We start from the raw sequence: 21827 nt of genomic DNA, 5'->3' as shown, positions 1-21827 counted from the left end.
CTAGTACTTCCGCTCAGCCCTCCCAAGTGTCCCTCCACACAGGGACCTGGTCCAGAACACAGTACTGAGGGCCAGGTGGTAGAGAGGGGCCTGCTGATGAAGAGGGGACTGCTGATGGAGAGGGGCCCGCTGATGAAGAGGGGACTGCTGATGAAGAGGGGACTGCTGACAGATTCGAACAGCTCAGGAGGCGCTGCCTGTCGGGTCAGGCTGACGCTGAGTCCTATCAGTCCCCAGCCTACTACAAAGGCTATCAGACTTGCCTCCGTGCTAGGGAGTGACTTCCTTTACTATGTAATAGGGCTCAATTTATCTACCTCCCTTCCCTCCCCTACTTATGGCCTGAACCTCACAAGACTAGTCTGGGACCCATATTCATTTGGCCTTTTTAGAATGAGAGTCTCCTCTTGCTCAAGGTCTCCATGCTTGACAAGGTTGCTCCCCCGTTTCCAGACTCCTTTCTTCCTCTTCTGGCTTCTCTGAATTTCCCGCCTGCCTCAGTGGAGTCCTTTTCCTTTTCCCTGGTCCAGTAGCCCTCTCTCCTATGCTCCTTTTTTCTCCCAAGTCACTACTAGGTATTTAGATTTTAATCTCAGCTCTGCTCTTGGCTTGCTGTGTTACCTTGGACAAGTTACTTTCCCTCTCTGAGCCTCAATTTTCACATCCATAAAAGGAGGGAGCTGGACTGGATGGTGAGTGATATTCTGTTGAGCCTCCAAGCTCTTCTCTCTTTGCAGTCCTCCCCTCTTCCTCTCACCTTTGGCGCCCCCCCCCCCCGCCCCCCTGCTGTCAGGTCTCTTCTCCCAGGAGAGGCCTGCCCTAGCCCAGGGGAGCTGTGGCTTCAGCTCCTGTTCCCTAGCTAAGCGGCCAGCCCTGGGCCTCCTCTCCAGCCCCGGCCCCGGCTCCACTCCATGTGGCCCGTCTGAGAGGCTGGCTCCAAGCCCGGCGGCAACTCCACATTTCTGTTTTTCCTCTTTTCCCCCCTCTTTCCCGGAGTTAACTAGAAGCAGATGTGGCGCACGATGGTTGGAGAGGTGGGGGGAGGAAAGGGGAGGCTGGACCGCCAGCCAGACAGGGGGGAAGGGAGGGGAGTGAGCAAGAGAGGGAGGCAGGAGGCCAGGGCCCGCCCCACACAGCCACTCTTGCGCCTCTGAACGGCCACAGGGGTAAAGTCCTGTCACCCCCAGGATCCAGTCATTGGGGAAAACGGATAAGGAGACCAGAAGAGGGCCAGCTGGGGTGAGGGGGCGGAGGCCCAGGAAGCAGCATCTGAGAGGGGCAGGGACCAGGCGCAGGAGGCCTGGGGGCACCGAGAACAAACTCCCCTCAGAGGTGGAGAAGAGGAGAGCGGAAGGAACCGAGGGAGGGACAGCCGGGAGCCTGAGGCGGGAGGAGGAGGGGGAGAGGGGTCAGGCCAGGAGGCCAAGGAGGAGGCGTGTGGCTGGGGGCTGCTGGCAGGAAGCTGGGGACAGGACCCGACCTCGGAGCTGCGGGCATCCCCGCTCCAGGCAGAGGCGCCAGTGATCAGGCGGGATGTGCCTCTGAGGGCCACGGCCAAGCGCCCCACCATGGCCCCCAGGATCCTCTGGAGCTGCTACCTCTGTTGCCTGCTGACCACAGCCGTGGGGGCAGCTAGCTACCCCCCTCGCGGGTACAGCCTCTACACAGGGAACGGTGGGGCCCTCAGCCCTGGGGGGCCCCAGGCCCAGAGCGCCCCTCGGCCTGCCAGCCGCCACAGGTAAGTGTCTGGTGAAGAGGGTCCCAGCCCAAGGCTGATGGTAGGTGGGAAGGTGGGTCAGAAGTGGGTATCGAGGCTCCCACTTTGGCTACCCTCTCCCGGGCTGTCTCCCCAATGCATGGAAGAGAGGGAGAGGAAGCCCATCCATCAGATGGCTCCTCACGAGCCCACCTTCCTGCTGGGGGTTTCCAGGCCCCCCCGAATAGATAGGTCCTCTTGTCTAACCTCAGGGGGATCAGCTCCCTCGGCCTCCCCGTGGGACCTGCAGTTAGTGTCCAGGGAGACACCTGAGGGGCCTGGCCGGGCCTTCCTGCCCTGCGTGCCAGCCTGGGGTCCTCGGGCAGCCCTTCCATCCCTTCCTAGGGCTTCCTCAGCGCCTCCAGGGACCCATGATTCTGACACGCTTTTGCTGTGCTCCTTTCGGCCTCTCCAGCCGACAGAGATCAGAGGCTAGCAAACCCCCTGAGGGACAGGGCTCATCAATGGCTTATTCTCTGCTTAACCCCGAGCTGGACCCCTGCCTGCCGGGGCCTCTCCTCTCCCCTGAGGGGTGGGTGGGAGCCAGCATCCTGGGAATCACCAGAGGGCCCCAGCCAGCCGGCTCACACAGGCCACGCCACGCTGGAGACTGAGACAGAAAAGGGACATGAATGAATGGGTGAATCCAGAGGCTCCCCGGGACCCCCCTCCCCAGCCGTGAGGATCCACTTCTCATAGCTGTGGTTTTCCATTCTGCGCCTCCTCTCCTGTCTTGAAAAGTCTTTATCGACTGACTCTGGGGCGGACAGGAAGGCGTGGGGGAGCTGGCCCTGCCAGAGCCCCGCTCCCACTGATCCCCCAGGGCCCTTCATCCTTGGACCCTCCCTCAGGCCCTCTGGTGGCCCTGGGCCCCCTTCAGGGTGTGTGTCCCCGGCTCTTGGACCTACGTGGGGTTGTGCCTGCAGGAACTGGTGTGCCTTCGTGGTGACTCGGACAGTGAGCTGCGTGCTGGAGGATGGAGTAGAGACTTTCGTCAAGCCCGACTACCAGCCCTGTGGCTGGGGACAGCCCCAGTGTCCCCGCAGCATCATGTGAGCCCAGCACTGGGGAGTGGGTGCTTGGTGGGGGCTGGGCCAGGACAGCACTGGGGCGGCCACCTCCGGGAATGTGTACCCAGCAGGTAGCAAGGGGCAAGACCAGGGGCTTCAGTCAGAGCCATTCTGAGGAGATGCTGTGGCAGCAGTTTGGCTGGTGGTCACACTTAACCAGAGCCCTCTGCCAGCCCCTAAATGCCTTCTCTGGGCTGGTCATGCTCAAGGAGCGGAGTTCAAGGCTCCAGCACAGGACAGCAGAGGAAGATCAGCGATTTGGCCCTTGGCCAACAAGCTAGCTGACAGCTGTCAGCTGAGCAAGACCACATGCTGAACGGTGAGGGGGACCCAGCCTGAGGGACAGGCCTTGCCCACCAGCAGCTGCCCATCTCTGAGGACAGGGGCCACGGTCACTGACAGTGCAGGGAGGAGTAAAGAGCCCTCCCTCCACCTCTCCCAGGTACCGCAGCTTCCTCCGCCCTCGCTACCGCGTGGCCTACAAAACAGTGACGGATATGGAGTGGAGGTGCTGTCAGGGATACGGGGGCGATGACTGTGCTGAGAGTCCTGCCCCAGTGCTGGGTCCTGCACCGACCACACCACGCCCCCGGCCACGGCCTGGCCGCCCCAACCTCTCTGGCTCCAGTGCAGGAAGCCACCTGAGTGGACTAGGGGGGGAAGGTGAGTATGGGAGCCCTGGTGGAGAAATGGTGCTGGGCAGAAAACGTGGGACCAGGCTGCTGAGGGAAACCCCCATGTTCCAAGTCAGAAAAAAGGGACAGAAAAGAGTTAATGAGATCTCTGAGATTCCCTGTCCATGTGTGTGTGCGCGCGTGCATTTGCATGTGTATGCGTGTGTGTGTACACCAGACAGAGATGGAGAGATTGAAAGGCACCAGAGAAAGAGGAGGCAGAGAAAGTGAATGTGCTTACACATGCCCACATGTGGCCAAGATACTTCCTAGTTGGGAACAGCTGCGCGAAGAAGGGGGAATTCCTTCAGAAGAGCTTGGTCAAGGGGACAGACTGTTGAGACTACAAGTCCCAGCATGCACTGCAACCAACTACAGGTCCCAGGCCCCTCCCTGGCCTCTGGAGACTGCAGGTCCCAGAATGCAGCGGTCCCTGTTGCTTTCCCTCCCTCGTGTGCTGGGCCCCGCGGATGTGCTGTGTTGCTTGCCAGAGAGAGCAAGCCATGTTGTAATTATGGAAACAGGAACTTCTGGCTGACTCTCCCCTCACCCAGCCAGAGCCCCCAGAGGCTTGCCACAGAACCTCATTTGTCTCCTGTGGTGGTGTGGAGAGGTGCTGCCCGGGAGTGGCCGCTGTCCTGCAGTCCACAGAGCCTCTCCACATTCCCACTTCACTTGCCCTGGGAGTGGCCCTGTCATACCTGTTTCACAGATAAGGAACCGTTTCCACAAAGTTAAGAGGCCCTCTGGACAGTGAAAGGACATGGGCTGGGTGGTCAGACGGGTGACCTGGGTTTGAAACTTGGCTCTGCCACTTATTTAACTTGCAATCCATGGCCCAGTTACTTAAGCTCTCTGGTCCTCTGTTTCCCACTCTACAAAATGGGAAGAGCTAGTGGTAGCTGCCCAGTGGAGTGTTGTAAGGGGGAAAGATCTGGCCTTGAGGCATTCAGTGAGTGAGAGTTTCTTTCTGTCTTTTCTTGCTCAAATAACCCCACTAAGCCATAGTCAAATCAGTTAGGACCTCTGACCTCTTGTTGGAGTTGGACCTAGGAGGCAGGCACTGAGTCCACCCCTCTGTCTTACGTCTTCTCCTCTCTGCCAGGTCCTGGGGAGTCAGAGAAGGTGCAGCAGCTGGAGGAGCAGGTACAGAGCCTGACAAAGGAGCTGCAGGGCCTTCGAGGTGTCCTGCAGGGGCTGAGTGGGCGCCTGGTGGAGGATGTCCAGAAGGCTGTGGAGACGGCCTTTAATGGGAGGCAGCAGCCAGCAGATGCAGCTGCCCGCCCTGGTGTGCATGAAACCCTCAACGAGATCCAGCAGCAGCTGCAGCAACTGGACAAGCGTGTCTCCACCCATGACCAGGAGCTGGGCCGTCTCAACAACCATCACAGTGGTGGTGGCAGAGCCTCGGATCCGGCCCCAGCCTCTCCCGGCCACAGCAAGGAGCTGCTGCGGGAGCTGGAGCAGCGGCTGCAGGAGTCCTGCTCCGTGTGCCTGGCGGGGCTCGATGGCTTCCGCAGGCAGCAGCAGGAGGACAGGGAGCGGCTGCGAAGACTGGAGAAGCTACTGGAGGAGCGGCAGCGGCAGCTCGCCGGGCAGGCCGTCGGCCGCAGGCCCCCTCCGGAATGCTGCCCGCCAGAGCTGGGCCGGCGACTGGCAGAGCTGGAGCGGAGGCTAGAGGTCGTGGCGGGTTCCGTGACGGTGCTGAGTGGGCGGAGAGGCACGGAGCTGGAAGGTGCAGCGGGGCAGGGGGGCCATCCCCCAGGCTACACCAGCTTAGCATCCCGCCTCTCCCGCCTGGAAGACCGATTCAACTCTACCCTGGGTCCCTCGCAGGAGCAGGAGGAGGGCCGGCCTGGGCGTCCTGGGGGACTGAGCCACTGGCTGCCTGCTGCCCGGGGCCGGTTAGAGAAGCTGGAGGGGCTGCTGGCCAATGTGAGCAAGGAGGTGGGCGGGCGGCTGGACCTGCTGGAAGAGCAGGTGGCGGGGGCCGTGCAGGCATGTGGGCAGCTCTGCTCTGGGGCCCTGGGGGAGAAGGACTCCCAGGTCAGTGAGACCCTCAGTGCCTTGGAGCGCAGGGTGCTGGACGGCGAGGGGCAGCTGCGGCTGGTCATCTCTGGCCTGCACAAGGTGGGAGCAGCTGGGGAGACACGGCAGGCCACGCTGGAAGGGTTGCAAGGGGTCGTAGGCCAGCTGCAGGGTCGTGTCGATGCTCAGGATGAGACAGCTGCAGAGCTCACACTTCAGCTGAATCTCACAGCTGCACGGCTGGGCCAACTAGAGGGTCTGCTGCAGGCCCGTGGGGATGAGGGCTGTGGGGCCTGCGGTGGGGTCCAGGAGGAACTGGGCCGCCTTCGGGATGGTGTGGAGCGCTGCTCCTGCCCCCTGCTACCGCCACGGGGCCCGGGGGCTGGCCCGGGTGTTGGGGGGCCGAGCCGTGGGCCTCTGGATGGCTTCAGTGTGTTCGGGGGCAGCTCAGGCTCAGCCCTACAGGCCCTGCAAGGAGAGCTTTCCGAAGTTATTCTCACCGTCAGCTCCTTCAATGACTCACTGCATGAGCTCCAGGCCACGGTGGAGGGCCAGGGTGCTGATCTGGCCGACCTGGGAGCCACCAAGGACCGCATCATCTCCGAGATTAACAGGCTGCAGCAGGAGGCCACAGAACATGTTATGGAGAGTGAGGAGCGCTTCCGAGGCCTGGAGGAGGGACAGGCGCAGGCTGGCCAGTGCCCCAGCCTAGAGGGGCGATTGGGCCGTCTGGAGGGAGTCTGTGAGCGGTTGGACACAGTGGCCGGGGGACTGCAGGGCCTACGTGAGGGCCTTTCCAGACATGTGGCTGGGCTCTGGGCTGGGCTACGGGAAACCAACAGCACCAGCCAGACACAGGCAGCCCTGCTGGAGAAGCTGCTGGGGGGGCAGGCGGGCCTGGGCAGGCGGCTCGGTGCCCTGAACAGCTCACTGCTGCTCCTGGAGGACCGGCTCCACCAGCTCGGCCTGAGGGACCTCACTGGTGAGGGGGCAAGAGGAGGCCTGGGGTGTGGGGGGACCCCTTTCGAGTTCTTTCTCCCTCCCTCACAACAGACCAGCCTTAACCCCATCTACTTTTTCTTTGCTCTGCTTAGCAGCATGAATTGCAGACCCATCCCTGTCCCAAGGGTTGACTTATCCACAAGAGATGATCCCAGGCCCCAGCTCCCCGCCTTCCCCTGGCAGCTCAGACGGGGCTGTGGGTGGGGGTGGGGTGCTGCTCTGCCAGCCAGGCACCCAGCATGGGCAGCGAGGGGTCCCATCAACCTGTCCATGGAACCATCACCCTCTTTGTCTTTTGGCAATTCCTTTTACGGCTCTCCTACAACAAACTTCTGTCACTGTAGGGCCTGCAGGTGAAGCTGGGCCCCCAGGGCCTCCTGGAGTACAGGGACCCCCAGGCCCTGCCGGGCCTCCAGGACCTCCAGGCAAGGATGGACAAAAGGGGCCCGTTGGGCCACCAGGTATGTGAGCTGAGATCCTTGAGCAGCAGGGTTACCACCCCTCTGGGCAGCCCCAGGCTTGACATGCCCCTTGGAAGTGGACAGGGAAGTGGGGAAAGGGAGGAGGAATGGGGGTCCCAGGTGGCTGACAGTGATTAGGAAAGTGACTAGGACCTGGGATAGGCACTGTGTGGGCTGATTGGATATGGTGGCTCACTGCCGAACGGAAGACCAAGGTTGAGCCTACAAGGGTTGAGTTGGGTGTGAAAGGCTAAGGGCATAGGCCCAGCAGTTGACAGCGTGGACCTATTCCTCCTTTCCTTGGTACCCCCATTCCTGCTTTGAAGTCTGTATAGCACCTAGCACAGCCGGACAGACTCAGCAGATGTTTGCTGAAGACTTAGAGTCTCTCTCTCCTCTCTCTCTCTCTCTCTCTCTCTCTCTCTCTCTCTCTCCTCTCACAGGTCCCCAAGGTGAACAAGGTAAGTTCTCCTTTGAGGCTGGAGGGAGGGGAACTGAACTAGGGGTTGGAGGATGGAAGACCCCAGGCAGCCCTGGGGGTAGAGACTCCAGAGGGGAAGGAACTGGCTGGGCAGCGCTGCCCTGAGCATCTACTCTGACACCCACCCTCCCCCCACTCAGGAGAGGAGGGGGCACCAGCAGCCTCCGTGCCCCGGGTGGCCTTTTCAGCTGCCCTGAGCTTGCCCAGGTCTGAGCCAGGCACAGTGCCCTTCGACAGAGTCCTGCTCAATGATGGGGACTTCTATGATCCAGAAACCGGTAAGCCCGGTAGGGGGCTGGCTGGGCCCGGGGAGGAGGGGGGGGGGAGAGGGGCGGGGGCGAGGGGGGGGCGGGGGAGGGCAGTGGAGAGGCTGTGCAATGACACCCTCATTCCCGCTCTTTAGACAGGGTGGATCTCTTCCTGCTCCTGTTTGGGAAAGTCCTAGTCTTCCCTTCATCTATCCATTTTCACCACAGCTTGGGCTGACTGCTGGGGTGGGGAGGGGAGGAGTCATGAGTTCAACAGCTTTTTACGGGGAGGGGGGCAGCTCATGCCCAGGCGCTGTTTTGAGTGCTGGGGGTGCGGTAATGAACAAAACACCAGATCTGCCCTCGTGGAGCTTACAGTCTTGTGGGGGAGCAGTGAAAAAGCCCAGCAGTCCAGGAGCTCTGGGTCCCGAGGCCTCGTTGGCCCCTGCCACCAGCCTCCTCCTGACTGCCATCCTTGTCCCCAGGCGTGTTCACAGCGCCGCTGGCTGGACGCTACTTGCTGAGCGCCGTGCTGACCGGGCACCGGCACGAAAAAGTGGAGGCTGTCCTGTCCCGCTCCAACCTGGGCGTGGCGCGCATAGACTCCGGTGGCTACGAGCCTGAGGGCCTGGAGAATAAGCCGGTGGCCGAGAGCCAGCCCAGCCCGGGCGCCCTGGGCGTCTTCAGCCTCATCCTGCCGCTGCAGGCGGGGGACACGGTCTGCATCGACCTGGTCATGGGGCAGCTGGCGCACTCGGAGGAGCCGCTCACCATGTTCAGCGGAGCCCTGCTCTACGGGGACCTGGACCTGGAGCTGGAACAGGCGTAGGCAGGGGGCCGGGCCCGACCGGTCTGAAGAGTCTGTGCCGCCAAAGAGCCATGGGGGGGCTGGGGGGGACGGGTACTCCAGGTGCATCGCCGTCTCCAAACCCGACGCGGCAAAGGTGCCCCGAGCAGCCAGCCTCCTCCCTGCAAACGGAGCGCGTCAGGTGGGGTCTCCGGAGTCCCCCGGGTCCAGACTTTGAGCCTGATCGCTGCCCCCCGCAGGCCCCGGACTGCGGAGGAGCGGGTCCTGGACCCTAGAAGCTCCCCCAGCGGCTTCTAGGCCGATTCCCCGGGTTCCAGGGCTCTCCTGAGGCGCTCCGCCAACCACCGCCATACTAAACTATTCAGGAATAAAGACATTTGGTTTTTATAAAAAACGGAACAAAACAAAACACACCGTCTGCTTCAGTATGTTTGGGGGTGGATGGGAGTACACAGGGCTCTGCGCGGGGTAGCTCCGCCCGCACTTGCGATGGACGCGTGGGCGGTGACCTGAGTCTGCGGCTTAGAGCCCCATCAGGACCCTCTTCCAGGTCACGCCCGTCTCACCGGTGTCCGCCAGGGGGCGCTGAGCGCCACTTCTCGTCACGTGACCAGCGCCGCGCACCTGGCTGCCCCAGGGCGCAGGCGGGGCCCCGGAGTGCAGCACTACTTGGGTTTGCGGGACGGGCCGCACGCAGCCGCGAGGCCGGCTCCAACCCGCGGGTCTAGCGGGCGGAGCGGCAGCAGCTGGTGCAGGAGAGGGCGGGGCAAGGGCTTGCCTAGCCGTACTTTAGAGAGGTGTGCAATAGCTCCGAGTCCGTCTGACAAATGAAGGAACTGAGGCCGAGAAGTGGGAGGTGTTGCCATCTGCAGGGCCACGCAGCCTGCTAAAGCGAGGCCGGGGACCAAGACCCAGGACCGCTTGGGTCGGTGGGTGTGGGGAGCAAGGGCCCTACGGCGCTCTTTGCACGACGCTGCACGCCCGCTGCTGCGGGAGGCTCCCTGGAGGCGGGGCTCGGGACGCGGAGGAGGAGCCAGGGCAGCCTCGGGGAGCGGGGACATAATCCTACGGCATAAAACCCCGAGCCAGGGCCGAACCCCTGCACCCCGGCGGGCGGAAAGCTGCGGGAGCGGCCTCATGGGAGAGAAGCAGATCCTGTGCGTGGGGCTAGTGGTGCTGGACATCATCAATGTGGTGGACAAGTATCCGGAGGAGGACACGGACAGCAGGTAGGGGCGCTCGGGCCCCTCAGAGATCCCAGGGGCCGCTGCAGCCCCGCGTTGGTGCCTGGAGCCAAGACTACATACAGGGGTGGGGCTGTGAGAGTCCAGCCTCAGAAGCCGGTGCCCCGCGCCCTCTGTCCGGGACCTGGGGAAAGAATTGAGGAGTCCCTTAGTAATAAGACGCAGGCTTCAGAGAGCAGTCTGCTCACCAATTCCCATTTCAACCCTGGGACTGACAGGCATGATTATCCCCATTTTACCCACAAGCAAGTAGAGACTCTGAGAGGAAGTGATTTGTCCAAGGGCACACAGCTAGTCCGGTGCAGGGCCAGTATTTATTATTATTATTATTATTATTATTATTTTAACAACAATATCTATGCCCTTGCCTCTCACTAGCATTTACTTCTTTTTAAAATTTTTTTTCTTTATTGATTAAGGTATTACATGTGTCATTACCCCCCATTGCCCCCCCACCAGCATTTACTTCTAATTTATTTACCACATATATCTCATCTATTTCTTTTTTTAAAAAAAAATAACTATTGTTGAAAGTATTACATATGTCCCCTCCCCCCATTGACTCCCTCCAGCCCGCCCCCCCGCCCCCCCCCCCCCCCCCCGCCTTCACCCCTCTATCGTCTATTTCTTTAAAGAAATTGAGGGAGCTTACAGTATGTATGGTTAGTGAGACTGGTCAGGAACACTTAAAGTATTTGAGCTTCACTGTAGCTCAGGGCTTGCTGGCTCTGGAGGGACCGTTGGAGGTGCTGTGGTTATGGATGGAGTTAGTTCATGTGCCAGGACAGACTCTTCCCTGGTGGTACATTCCCAAAGGAGTTTAGCAGAAGTCCTTTTTACAGAAGTCAGTGGGAAACACCCTTCTCTCGGGTCTGGTGGAAGTCCAAGAGTCACTTGTTGGTTCTTATATTTACTCTTGATAAGAACGACACCGTTACACTGTAATCCCAAGAAAGCCTTCCGTGGGCGGAATACAGGGCTTTCTCTGGGGTCAGCCCAGTGCTTGGGATGCTGGGAAGAACTGCTCCTTGGCTGTCAGCTGTCTCAGCCACCAACTGGATAAAAGGCCAAGGTTGAGCCCAGCTAGACACGCCAGTCTGACAGCCATGAGGCTAATGGGGCCGAGAGGCAGGGCATTCCTCAGGCTTTGGGGCCATCCAGCACTGTTGGATCGCAGCAGCCCAGGGGAAGTGTGGAACGATCAGCCAAATCCTTTCTTTGTAGATGTGGAGGAATTGGATGATTTTTGTGAGGCCGTCCGTGTGCTTAATGAGTGGCAGAGCGGTGGCCACAACCCAAGTCTCCTGACTCCGAGTCTAGTGCTCCAGCCCTCGTTCAGCACAGTCCTCCCTCTCCCCCCCGCCCCCCCCTCCCCTGGCCCAGCACAGTCCTCCCCCACCCCACCCCCCCCCCCGCCCCAGCACAGTCCTCCCCCCCCGCCCCAGCACAGTCCTCCCCCCCCCCGCCCCCGCCCCGCCCCAGCACAGTCCTCCCCCCCCTCACCCCCACCCCCCCTGCCCAGCACAGTCCTTTCTTGTGCTCCCTGTCCCACTGGAGCTGGCCCTTTGCTTTGGCTGCTCTGTTTGCCAGGGGTTAGAGCCTCTTGCCGGGGGTGCAGGGGCCGTGGGGGCTCTCCCTAGCCAGGGGTTAGAGCCTCTTGCCAGGGGTGCAGGGGCCGTGGGGGCTCTCCCTAGCCAGGGGTTAGAGCCTCTTGCCAGGGGTGCAGGGGCCGTGGGGGTGGGGGGCACAAGGTGTGCCTGCCTAGCGAGGTGGCTAGGAGGAGGAGACCTGCCCCCGGACTGGGGCTGGTTCCGAAGGCAGGAATACAGTCAGTGAGGGCTCTCTGAAGACCTTCCCCACGCTCTCCAAGCCCCTTGCTTTTGAGGGTGTACCTCCCTCCCCCTCACACCCCGCTCTGCTGCTCCGCAGAGCGCTTTGGTTGTGCTTAGGGCCTCTCTCTCTCCTGTGCTCCCATCCCACCCAGCCCCGCTCTTCCACTCCATGCTGCCTCCCAGGTGAGCAAGCCTGAGAGGGACCCAGTCCTTCCCCTCCTCGCAGCCCCCGTCCCAGGCTCTCTGTGCTCCACGGGCAGCGGGGGACTCTCAGGAGCTGCCACCGGGGACCCGGCCAGCCCCTGAGCAATGGCCCTGCCTCGCAGAGCCTTCCCGAGGGCGTCCTCCTGGTCAGCAGATCCGTTCTGAACGTGAGGGTGGGCATCGGTGTGACCTTGAAGGGTGTCCACAGAGCAAAACTGTATCGTCTTCCTCCGAAAACTCCTCCAAGGTGGGGCCCAACTGCTCTTCATAAAAAACACGGAGCGCGTTGCCGTGGTCTGGGAGTCAGGAGTAACTGGGTGTGATTTGGAGCAAACCAGACTCCTCTCGGCTCCTCTCTTCTCTGCTTGAAAATTTCTCTGAAGGTCACAGCTTGAGAAAGGTGTGACCCTTTACAAATTAGTCCCCTTCCTAATCCGATCATGGCCTCCTTCTCCCAGGCTGAAGGGAAGTTCAGGGGGAAGTTTGTGTACAGATAAACCTTTGTCTAGAAATTCTGCTGCGTTCGTTTCCCTTCCCTAGTGATTCTTTGGTACTTGGCTCAGAGTTATTATTATGATTATTATTATTATTCTTTTGGAACTGGGAGAATAGGAATAGCAGCCTGCACTGCTTACCTCACAGTATTATTGGAGCACAAATGAGAAATCATCAAAGCTTTTTGACTATTATGCATGCTATCCTTTTTGTTCTTGGTGATGACAGTGAAGGTATACAGGTGTATTCTGAGTTAGTTTCCTCTTGTTAGACTTTCAGTAAAGATGGAGAAAAATAAAGGACAAAAGGTAACTGCACGAGGTGATGAATGTGTCAGCTAACCTTATTTATGGTAATCGTTTCACAATATGTGTGTATATCCAACCCCATTGTGCTTCTTAAACTCTCAGCATGTGAAATGCAGCTACATTTCAATAACACTGGAAAAAGGAAAACAAAACAAAAATAATGAAGGCATAATAATCTTTTTAACTTTTGACATCGTAACAGTTAGCTCTCCTCCTCTTATATGATCACAATGTCCAGGTTTGCTTCCTGTCTTAGTTGAACCCGAGTTATTATTGAAGTGGCTCTACTAACACAGGAGCAGGTAGTAAATGTAATACCTTTTGGAAGTGGCACTTGGAGTTACCCAGCTCTTAAGGGGAGGCGTAAGGTATAGCAGCTGTACCTGGGCAGGAGGGAGGTGGTGGGGGGGGGGGGGCGGCCATTATAATTGGGGAGGAGCTAGCCCAGAGGGAGTGGAACCCTCAAATTGTAATGGACCTGAGTGAGTGGTTTCCTAATGTCCTAAGAATAGGTGAAAGATAGAAATTAATTGCCCTGACCAGGGTTCGAACCCGCAGCCTTGGTGCATCGAGATGAAACTTTGAGCTGCCCGGCCAGGGCCTGGCCTGGGTACTCTCTGAGGGAGTTCTAGCTATTACATCCCGCGGGCCCTACCCAGGGCACTGTGGTCAGCCCTGGTCACCCCAGGATGAGCCTGCCGAAGTTGCAGGGACCCTCCTTGTGTTTTACAGGTGCTTGTCCCAGAGATGGCAGCGTGGAGGCAATGCATCCAACTCCTGCACCGTTCTCTCCCTGCTAGGAGCCCCCTGTGCCTTCATGGGCTCCCTGGCCCCGGGCCATGTTGCTGAGTGAGTTGAGGAGGGACCAGGGGAGGCCTGCCCACAGAGGGAAAGGGAAACGCAGTCTTAACCCTGGACGGGTGGGCTAGAAGAAATGGTTTGTGGCCACAGAAATGGGTGGGAGGGCACGGAGTGGAGTACCAGCATCCCGGAGCCTCCCTGGTGTGGCTTATCTGCTGCTCAGATGTTAGTGCTGCTCCTGTTAAAGGTTTCCTTTTCACAGCCCGGTTCCTGGGCCAGTCGCTGGAGTCTGCTTCATCTTCCCCACCTTCTCCTTCCTTTCTTCCCGCAGACTGCGGTGGTGTGACTTTGTCCTTCTTAAATCCCTAACCCTGGCTGTGCTTGAGGCAGAAAGCAGCTAGGGACCTGTTGTCCCCATCCTCCCTCAGAGTTGTCCGTCATCCATGGTCCAAGGGTCCAGGCTTACAGTTTCTTTCACCAGTGCTCATGTCCCCATTGTTCTCTGAAGCAGCAAGAGCACCCTGACCCGGGATATCCTGAAACCACATGTTAAAGCTGGGCGCAGACTCACCCTCCTGGCTCATTGGCTGTGAGGCTGTAGTCCGTAAGCGGCCCACGCGCACTTCGTGTTGGCTGCTGCAGGGACCAAGAGTCCTTTGACCCCTGGCACTGCCGACTCAGCAAGCGTTTATCGGGAGGTGAGGCCCACACTTTGCCCACTGCGGGCACGGGGCAGGCTCCAGGCTGCTGGCCTGTGAAGCCGAGCCCTTTGAACCCTGGTTTAGGGGGACCTGCTGCAAGCGCCCAGCCCCCTGAGCCACAGCCAGATTCCTTTCCTTGATGAACTGGCACGAAGTGAATTGGGGCAAGAGCCTGCCCTGTGAGGTGGGACAGAGGGACCCGGAGCCAACAGCTGGTCACTTATTAACCCTCTTCAGCAGCTGCCTCCCCGCCGCCCCCCCCGCCCCCCCAGTTAGAGGCAAGACCGGCTCTTGCTTAGAGTCGTGGGCCCACCTTTATGTAGCAATCGTGCTGATGGCGGGCCATTCCCAATGCTCTCCATGTGTCCCACAAACATTTAATGAGCACCTACCACGTGCCAGGCACTGGGTACCAAAAGTTATTTGGCAAACCAGACCATATATTTTTTTTTAATATATTTTTTATTGATATTTTACAGAGAGGAAGGGTGAGGGATAGAGAGTTAGAAACATCAGTGAGAGAGAAACATCGATCAGCTGCCTCCTGCACACCTCCTACTGGGGATGTGCCCGCAACCAAGGTACATGCCCTTGACCGAAATCGAACCTGGGACCTTTCAGTCCGCAGGCTGACACTCTATCCACTGAGCCAAACCGGTTTCGGCCAGACCATATTTTTTATGTTGTGGGAAAGCTACTACTTAAAGGGTCCTTGGGGTCTGAGACAAGGATCAATGTCCTGACCTGCTGTGTGAATTACATGCCCTTGAGCCGGCTCCAGCTCCTGGCGACCCTGTGAATGAGTGATGTCCACAGTGTCCTGTCCTCACCAGCCCTGCTCGGCCCCTGTGGCTTCTCTTACGGAGTCCGTCCATCTCAGATTTGCTCTTCCTCTCTTCCCGCTGCCGTCTATTTCTCCCGGCATTATTGTCTTTTCACCTTTACACACACCTGTATTGTCCAGCTCGGTGTTGCCAGAAATGGGGTCCAGCCTCAGTGAGAAAAGCCAGGATGATGGCTGGACAACTGGCATAAGGGCCAGCTCCTGGGCACAGCACTGCATTTTCAGAGAGGGCCAGGGAGGTGCCGACTCGGCTGGTGCAGTCTTCGGGGGCTGCCCCCAACTCACTCTGATTGGAGGGGATTCTGGGTAAGAGTCCTGTACCAGGCCCAGAGGGAGGGCCATCAGGCACTGGGAGGGCCATCACTGCCCAGGAGGACTGGCTTCGCTGCAAGGGGAGAGGGCAGTGAGCCGCTTCCCAAGCCCCAGCTTCCTGGCCGGGCGTGATGGAGGCCGGTGTGGAATGCGAGGACTCCCTGTGGGACTGGAAGGGACTTCAGGGAGAAGAGAGCCATGGGGACCTGTGCAGAGGGCGGCTGGGGGCAAAGTATCACCTTGGTAATGATTAATTCTGCCTACGCTTTGCATGCAGCAGGCCACGGTGCCCTCACCTGCTTGTTGCAGACAGGGCAGTGCTGTAGGCCCCAAGTCTACCCGGGAACTTTAGGAATGCAAGCAGATCCTTTCCAGCTTGAGTCTGGACCTAAAAGAATGTCCCTTAGTGTTTTTCTCACTGAGCTCCAGCCTATGCATTCCTGCCTCTCCCGCCTCCTTGCACAGCCCGAAAGCCAGCCGGCGATTTCTAGTTCCCTCCTGGGCCCCTCTGCTTGCACCCTGGGTCCTCGCGGCCCTGCCAGCGACCTCCCGGCCCCCAAACCTTGTCAACTGCACCTCCCCCGGGTTCCTCCGCCGGCAGTTTTGTCCTGGATGACCTCCGCCGCTATTCCGTGGACCTACACTACACGGTCTTTCAGACCGCAGGCTCCGTCCCCATCTCCACAGTCATCGTTAACGAGACCAGTGGCAGCCGCACGATCCTACACGCCTACAGGTTTGTACACCGTCTGCGCCTCGCCGGCTGCCGCCACCGTCGCTGAACCAGCAGAACAGGGCCTTCTCTTGCAGGAGGGGCGCTCAGCACGCACGCGCTCCAGCTCCTCCCCACCCCTCTGGAAGGTCCAGGCCACGTGTAGGCTCTAATTTGTGTCTCCTTGCCCTTCCCTTGGCCCGGGCTCCATCCCCAGTTTCCTGGTGACTGACTTCAGGCAGCGGGGTGTGGACGTGTCTCAGGTGGCCTGGCAGAGCCGGGGAGAGACCCCGTGCTCTTGCTGCATCGTCAACAACTCCAATGGCTCCCGCACCATTGTGCTCTATGACACGTAAGGCCCCTGGGCCTCGCCCTGCCACACCCACCAATCAGCTCCCTCCCTTGCTGCCATGGGCATCCCAATTGCCCACCCTCTGTGGCCTCTCTCTTTGTACCAGAAATTGTCCCTACGCCAAACTGCTCAGTGATTTCTGAATTGTTTTCAATGAGGGGAGAAGTGAGGGGGGAAGGGGTGGGCTTTGCTCTGCTTGGCAACCTGGCCTTGGTCAATACCAAGGATGGGCAGGCAGAATGCACAAAATGTAATTTGTGATGTGATTCCTCCATAATTAGTCAATCAGCAGCCCGGGTTTGGGAGTCGGGAAATTTTTCTGGGGGGTAGAGGGATGGGAGATGTGATTCAAACCATCTTAAGCCCTGAAGGGACCTGGTGGGATTTCCAGGGTCAGCCTCAGGGTTGCCGGCCTGCAGCCTGGCACCAAGGAGCTGGGGTTTGGGTGTTCAAAAAAGATGAGGCCCTGCAGAGGTCCCAGCATAATGAAGCCAGACCACCCAGCACACACCATTCGCAGCCATTGATGAAGGGGAGCATTGGGCCAGCAGCTCAGGGTCATTGGATTTGCTAAAAACTGTGAAGAATCTCAGAGGTTTAGTTTACTGGGCACACAATATGTGCCAGGGGCTATGTTAGGGCTGAGATGGCCTAAACTCAGCTGCCCTGGATTCAGGCCCTCCCTACTGCCCAGCATGACCACTGCATCTAGAGAGGGACAGTCATCCCAGGACAAGCTTTATGGCCAGGGGTCCCTGGGCTCTGTGCGTCCCAGTGAGTGAGTGGGTGGGCATACATGCTACTGGCAACATTCACATGGGGCAATCCTAGTCATCTGCCCATTAAGTATCAATCTGTAGCAACTCTCATCAAGGACACAACATGGGTATTCCCAGGAAGGGAGGCAGAGAGCTCTGAGGAGAAATGTTTGTTCCCTACTGGCCTCAGTCCAGGCATAGCCACACTTTATATTACCTGCAACCAACTGCAGCAGGCCTGTGGGGCTGGGGGTTTTGGCCCCATTTACCGATGGGGAAGCAGCTTCGGAGATGGACAGGTGCCACAGCTAGCGAAGTGGATGAAGGCTTCAGCTCCGGAATACAGAGAGGAAAAGGCAGACCCTTGTGGGTTGTCCACACCTAAATTAGTCAAATATAAACTCATCCTCAAGCACTAAGCTTAACCACACGGTTGTGACACGGAGCTGCCAAACTCCAGGCAGTGGTACTGTCACTGCTGTGGTGCCAGAAGTGAGCTCCAAGCAGAGGAGCCATGGCCTTTGTAGTTTCCCAGGGCACTGCATGCTGGGAGCTATGTATGTGGCTGGCAATGGGGGGATTCTGGGAATTGTAGTCCTTGGTGCTCTTAGGGCATTCTGGGAGATGTGGTCTCCAAGGCACACAGAACTGGCTCCTTGACACATACTTGGGTTGAGTTTGCCCTTACATAATATCACAGGCCCCAACACAGGAAGGGGCACCCTAGCAGACTGCCTCCAGTCTTCTGTCTGGATGGAGCCAAGTGGGGTGAGGAGTGGTTGTGAGTTTAGCTTGGGACAGGGTCTGTCCCGGAGCTGAGCCTCAGAAGCCTGTGCTGTAGATCCAGCTCCCTGCCATGCTTCAGTCAGTGCCAGGCATAAGGACACCAGCAGCCTGTTGGAGATCTGGCCCTGGCCAGCCTCTCACCATGCCACGTCTTCTCTGTCCTTTCCATCTTGTGACGTAGGAATCTGCCAGATGTCTCTGCTGTGGACTTTGAGAAGGTTGATCTGACTCGGTTCAAGTGGATCCACATTGAGGCAAGCTCTGCCCTACCTGTGTTTTGAAGGGCTCAACCTGCCGCTCTTCCTCGTGTTTTGCCTTCTTGGTTTCTTTGAACCATGAAGTGCCTTAGAGATGAATAAATCTGACCTCCCTATCCCCTTTCCATCCAACTTTATGTTTTAAGGTAGAAAACTAAGGCCCACAAAGATTGGGTGACTTACTCAAGACCACACAGTAGGATGTAGGCATCAGAAGCAGGATGCTGGCTCCAGGCGAAGTCCCGTGCTCTCTGCGCTGCAGGCCGCCCTACCCCCTCCACACTGGCAGGAGCCTGGCTGTAGGAGGCCTGACCCATTACCTCCCTCCCAAAGGAAGGGAACTAGAATCTTCATTGCAAGAGAGATTTTGGAGTCTGGGTTTGAGGGAACCCCAAGAAGCCCCGAGTTCTCATCCTAGTCCTGTCATTAACTTATTGTAGGTCCTTAGGAAAGTCTCTTTTATTCTTTAGTCTCTTCATCTATGGAATGGAGGGACTGGTTGGTCAGGTCTCTAAGGTCCGTGATAGCTCTGGGATTTTCAGATGGAGAATGGGGTTCCCAGGCCACTCTACTCCCTCACCCAGAGTGTCAGCAGGAAGGGATGCATAAGCCAGAGTGGCTGGGCACTCCCCAGCAGGTCCTGAGCTGCCCTGCTCTGCTCCAGGGCCGGAACGCGTCGGAGCAGGTGAAGATGCTGCAGCGGATAGAGCAGCACAATGCCAGGCAGCCTCCGGGGCAGAAGATCCGGGTGTCCCTGGAGGTGGAGAAGCCCCGAGAGGAGCTGTTCCAGCTGTTCGGCTATGGAGACGTGGTAAGTGTCCCACGCAGCTGCTTGTCAAACAAGCTAATGGGGTTCTTAAAAGGAGCCTTAGAGTGCCCTTGTCCTGTCTGCTGTGCCTGGAACAGCCAGCTCCTCATGGCCCGCTGGTGTTGGCAGGAGGGGACAGAGCCAGAGGCCGGTCCCCAGCTTTGGGCTCTGGTGCAGGCGTCAGCAGTAGCCAAGGAAAGTTCCTCTACCCCAGGGGGTGCGTAGGTAGGAGGGGAGCCAAATGGGCGTGGACAGGGCAAAGGCAGCCAGCCACAGGGCAAGCCTGTGAGGAAGCATCTCCCCAGGCCTCCTCAGTCTTTTTCTCTGTCAAATGAGGGGATACGACTATTTTCCCAGGTGTCCTCCAACTCGGGTGGGTGACAGGCTAGGAGCCACTAGTGGGTGAGGGAGGATGGGAAGGGGACTGGCACACGTGAGTTTGAGCAGGGTGGGATGAAAATGGGATCGGGTTGACAATCTTAGCATCATTGTGGGAGCTGGTTCGTCCTCAACCTTGGCTGCAGGTTAAAAGATATGGATGCCTGAGCCCCACCCCTGTTGGTTATTTGATGGGTAAGAGTGGACCTTGGGCTGGAGTATTTTTTACCAAAACTGTCTCTGGCAATTTTTAAAAAATATATTTTTATTGATTTGAGAGAGTAAGGGAGAGGGAGAGAGAGAGAGAGAGAAACATCAATGATGAGAGAGAATCATTGAGCAGCTGCCTCCTGCATGCCCCCTACTAGGGGACCGAGCCCGCAACTTAGGCATGGGCCCCTGACTGGAATTGAACCCGGGACCCTTCAGTCCACAGGCTGATGCTCTATCCACTGAGCAACACCGGCTAGGGCGGCGATTCTAATGTGTGGTTCGTATGAGGCAACTTTTGAGGCCCTACCCCTTTGTTTTTATGATGAAGAAACCAGACCTAGAGGGCATAGTTGTATGAGAAAAATAAACCCAAAACAAAACTGCCCCAGTTGGTGGTTTCACTTGGCAATGATAGATTTCACCCCAAGATGGCGCTCCAGGCCCGCTTTGGGTTTTCAATTGGGAGGAACCTCATGGATCTTAGAACAAATAGACCAGGGTGTGTGTCCCGATTCACAGGCCATATCCTGGCACATCTTGAGCAAAACGTGTTCCTGTGGGGCAGCAAAATGCTATTTTGGGGGTTGGGGTGGCCATGTGGGAGGAGCAGGGTCATAACATGGGGGCAGTGCTAGGCTGCTGGTGGGAGTGACTGAGCTCGGACTAGAGTTAGGGTGATTGTCTCCCACTGTCCACAGGTGTTTGTCAGCAAAGATGTGGCCAAACACTTGGGGTTCCAGTCATCGGTGGAGGCCCTGAGGGGCTTGTATAGCCGAGTGAGGAAAGGGTGAGCGGGGGATCCAGGAAGGGTGGGTGTGGGAAGTGGGTGAGCCTGGGCTCGGGGTCTGCCCTGAGGAGAGGGAATGAGACTGGGGCCAGGGGTGGCTCACACCCAGCTAAGTAGAGGGTCCGGCAGGGCCACGCTGGTGTGTGCCTGGGCTGAGAAGGGCGCCGACGCCCTGGGCCCTGATGGACAGCTGCTCCACTCCGATGCTTTCCCGCCACCCCGCGTGGTGGATACTCTGGGGGCCGGCGACACCTTCAACGCCTCTGTCATCTTCAGCCTGTCTCAAGGTGAGTCCCTCGGCAGAAGGCACAAGGCTGGGGCCGGGCCCTGCCCCGACGGCCTGGCTGATCCAGCGACTTGTCCCTCCTCCAGGAAAGAGCATGCAGGAGGCGCTGAGGTTTGGCTGCCAGGTGGCCGGCAAGAAGTGTGGCCTGCAGGGCTTCGATGGCATTGTGTGATGCCCTGTGGCAGCAGGCATCCGCTCACACCCCCTTGGGGGCCAGTATCACTGGCTGCTGCCTTCTCCCCTCTGTCCAGCCTGGCATCAGGGCTGCCCTGCTCCTGGGCAGATGCTGGCCGTGGGAGGGCTCTGCCTGCACCTGGGTCCTGCGTCTCACACCGCAGAGCCACGGAGCAAATAAATCTGCTTCCCAGCACCTGTTTCCGTCTGGCTGTCTGTCTGTCCTTGCCGTCCAAGCTGCTCTGGCTGGGGCTTCCCCCCATTCTCCCAATTCACCTCCGCACCCAAGCCCGAAGGAGGGGCTGCTAGACCAGAGCAGCAGAAGTTTCCAGGCTTGCTGCCAGCTGTGCCCGCGCTGGAGGCCGGGTTCAGGGATCGGTAGTCACAGGGAGCCCTCCTGGCTGCGGAGGACACTCAGCGGTCTGCAGCTGGCTTAGGGAACCTTGCGAATGACCACAAACCGTGAGAAAAGCTCCTCTGGGCCCTGTGCTGCCACAAGACTCCGGTTCCGTGGCCCCAGGAGTGGCTCAACTGAGCCAACTTGCTCTGTGGTTTGATGGGGACTTTGCCTCCAAGAATAGCTTCCCAGTGACCGCCCTGCAGCCTGGAAGCCCCACCCATGGAGCCACCCTGCAGTTAAGGCGCTGCCTCAGCCACAAATGTGACCTGGGTACGGGGTGTTGCTGTGCGTGGGGGAGACCAGGGCTGAGGGAACAGGGGAGGTGGGGCAGGGTGTGTGAGGCCACAGGCAGGCCTGAGTGGGTGGGTCACCTTGGGTACGTCACTGAACTCAATCTTCCTCAAGTTCCTTATCTGTCAAGTGGAGCTTATTCTGTGTGGTCATAGAATTATTGTGAGGGTAAAATCACACAATGGGAAACGCCCAGTATAATGCTGGTGTGTACTAGGCTCTTGGTGAATAGTAGTTATTGTTAATATTATGGGGCGGGGGCGGGGGGGGAGAGGATACAGGGTAATGGGGCAGATCTGCCCTGAGCTGCAGGAGGGAGCTGGGTCCCTGAACACCAGGTGAGGGGGGCACAGGAG

General features: G+C 58.6%; 2 protein-coding genes across 7 annotated transcripts; both read left to right on the top strand.

Annotated features, from left to right (window-relative positions):
- Window positions 1-1568: 1568 nt before the first annotated feature.
- On the top strand, window positions 1569-8916 carry EMILIN1 (elastin microfibril interfacer 1; the record flags this gene model as incomplete). Its single annotated transcript, XM_080684817.1, has 8 exons — window positions 1569-1738; window positions 2683-2808; window positions 3269-3489; window positions 4606-6510; window positions 6875-6991; window positions 7435-7452; window positions 7613-7750; window positions 8206-8916. 8 exons carry the CDS (start codon window positions 1569-1571, stop codon window positions 8547-8549), a joined length of 3039 nt encoding a protein of 1012 aa, XP_080540943.1. The 3' UTR covers window positions 8550-8916.
- Window positions 8917-9132: 216 nt separating this feature from the next.
- KHK (ketohexokinase) lies at window positions 9133-21664 on the top strand. Of its 6 annotated transcripts, XM_080684340.1 has the most exons (10): window positions 9386-9757; window positions 13344-13460; window positions 15078-15263; window positions 15871-16005; window positions 16199-16333; window positions 18059-18131; window positions 18799-18945; window positions 20232-20320; window positions 20450-20607; window positions 20693-21657. In XM_080684340.1, exons 1-10 carry the CDS (start codon window positions 9666-9668, stop codon window positions 20776-20778), a joined length of 1218 nt encoding a protein of 405 aa, XP_080540466.1. In that variant the 5' UTR covers window positions 9386-9665; the 3' UTR covers window positions 20779-21657. The 6 variants fall into 6 exon arrangements, with proteins under 6 accessions (XP_080540467.1, XP_080540465.1, XP_080540464.1 ...); XM_080684337.1 differs by lacking the exon at window positions 15078-15263 and having other exon boundaries at window positions 9280-9757; XM_080684336.1 differs by lacking the exon at window positions 16199-16333 and having other exon boundaries at window positions 9518-9757.
- Window positions 21665-21827: the final 163 nt, after the last annotated feature.

The sequence above is a fragment of the Plecotus auritus genome (genome assembly GCF_963455305.1).
Source record: "Plecotus auritus genome assembly, chromosome: 8".
NCBI classification, from domain to species: domain Eukaryota; kingdom Metazoa; phylum Chordata; class Mammalia; order Chiroptera; family Vespertilionidae; genus Plecotus; species Plecotus auritus.
Note: the sequence above shows the minus strand (reverse complement) of the source record. Positions and strands in the feature narration are given on the sequence as shown.

Excerpts from the sequence above, each read along its gene's own strand:
- KHK (XM_080684340.1), top strand. The coding sequence starts at position 9,666 with ATGGGAGAGAAGCAGATCCTGTGCGTGGGGCTAGTGGTGCTGGACATC. Across the intron at positions 13,461-15,077 it reads GCCCCGGGCCATGTTGCTGA|CTCGGTGTTGCCAGAAATGG; the intron begins GTGAGTTGAGGA and ends TGTATTGTCCAG. Across the intron at positions 16,006-16,198 it reads ACGATCCTACACGCCTACAG|TTTCCTGGTGACTGACTTCA; the intron begins GTTTGTACACCG and ends CTCCATCCCCAG.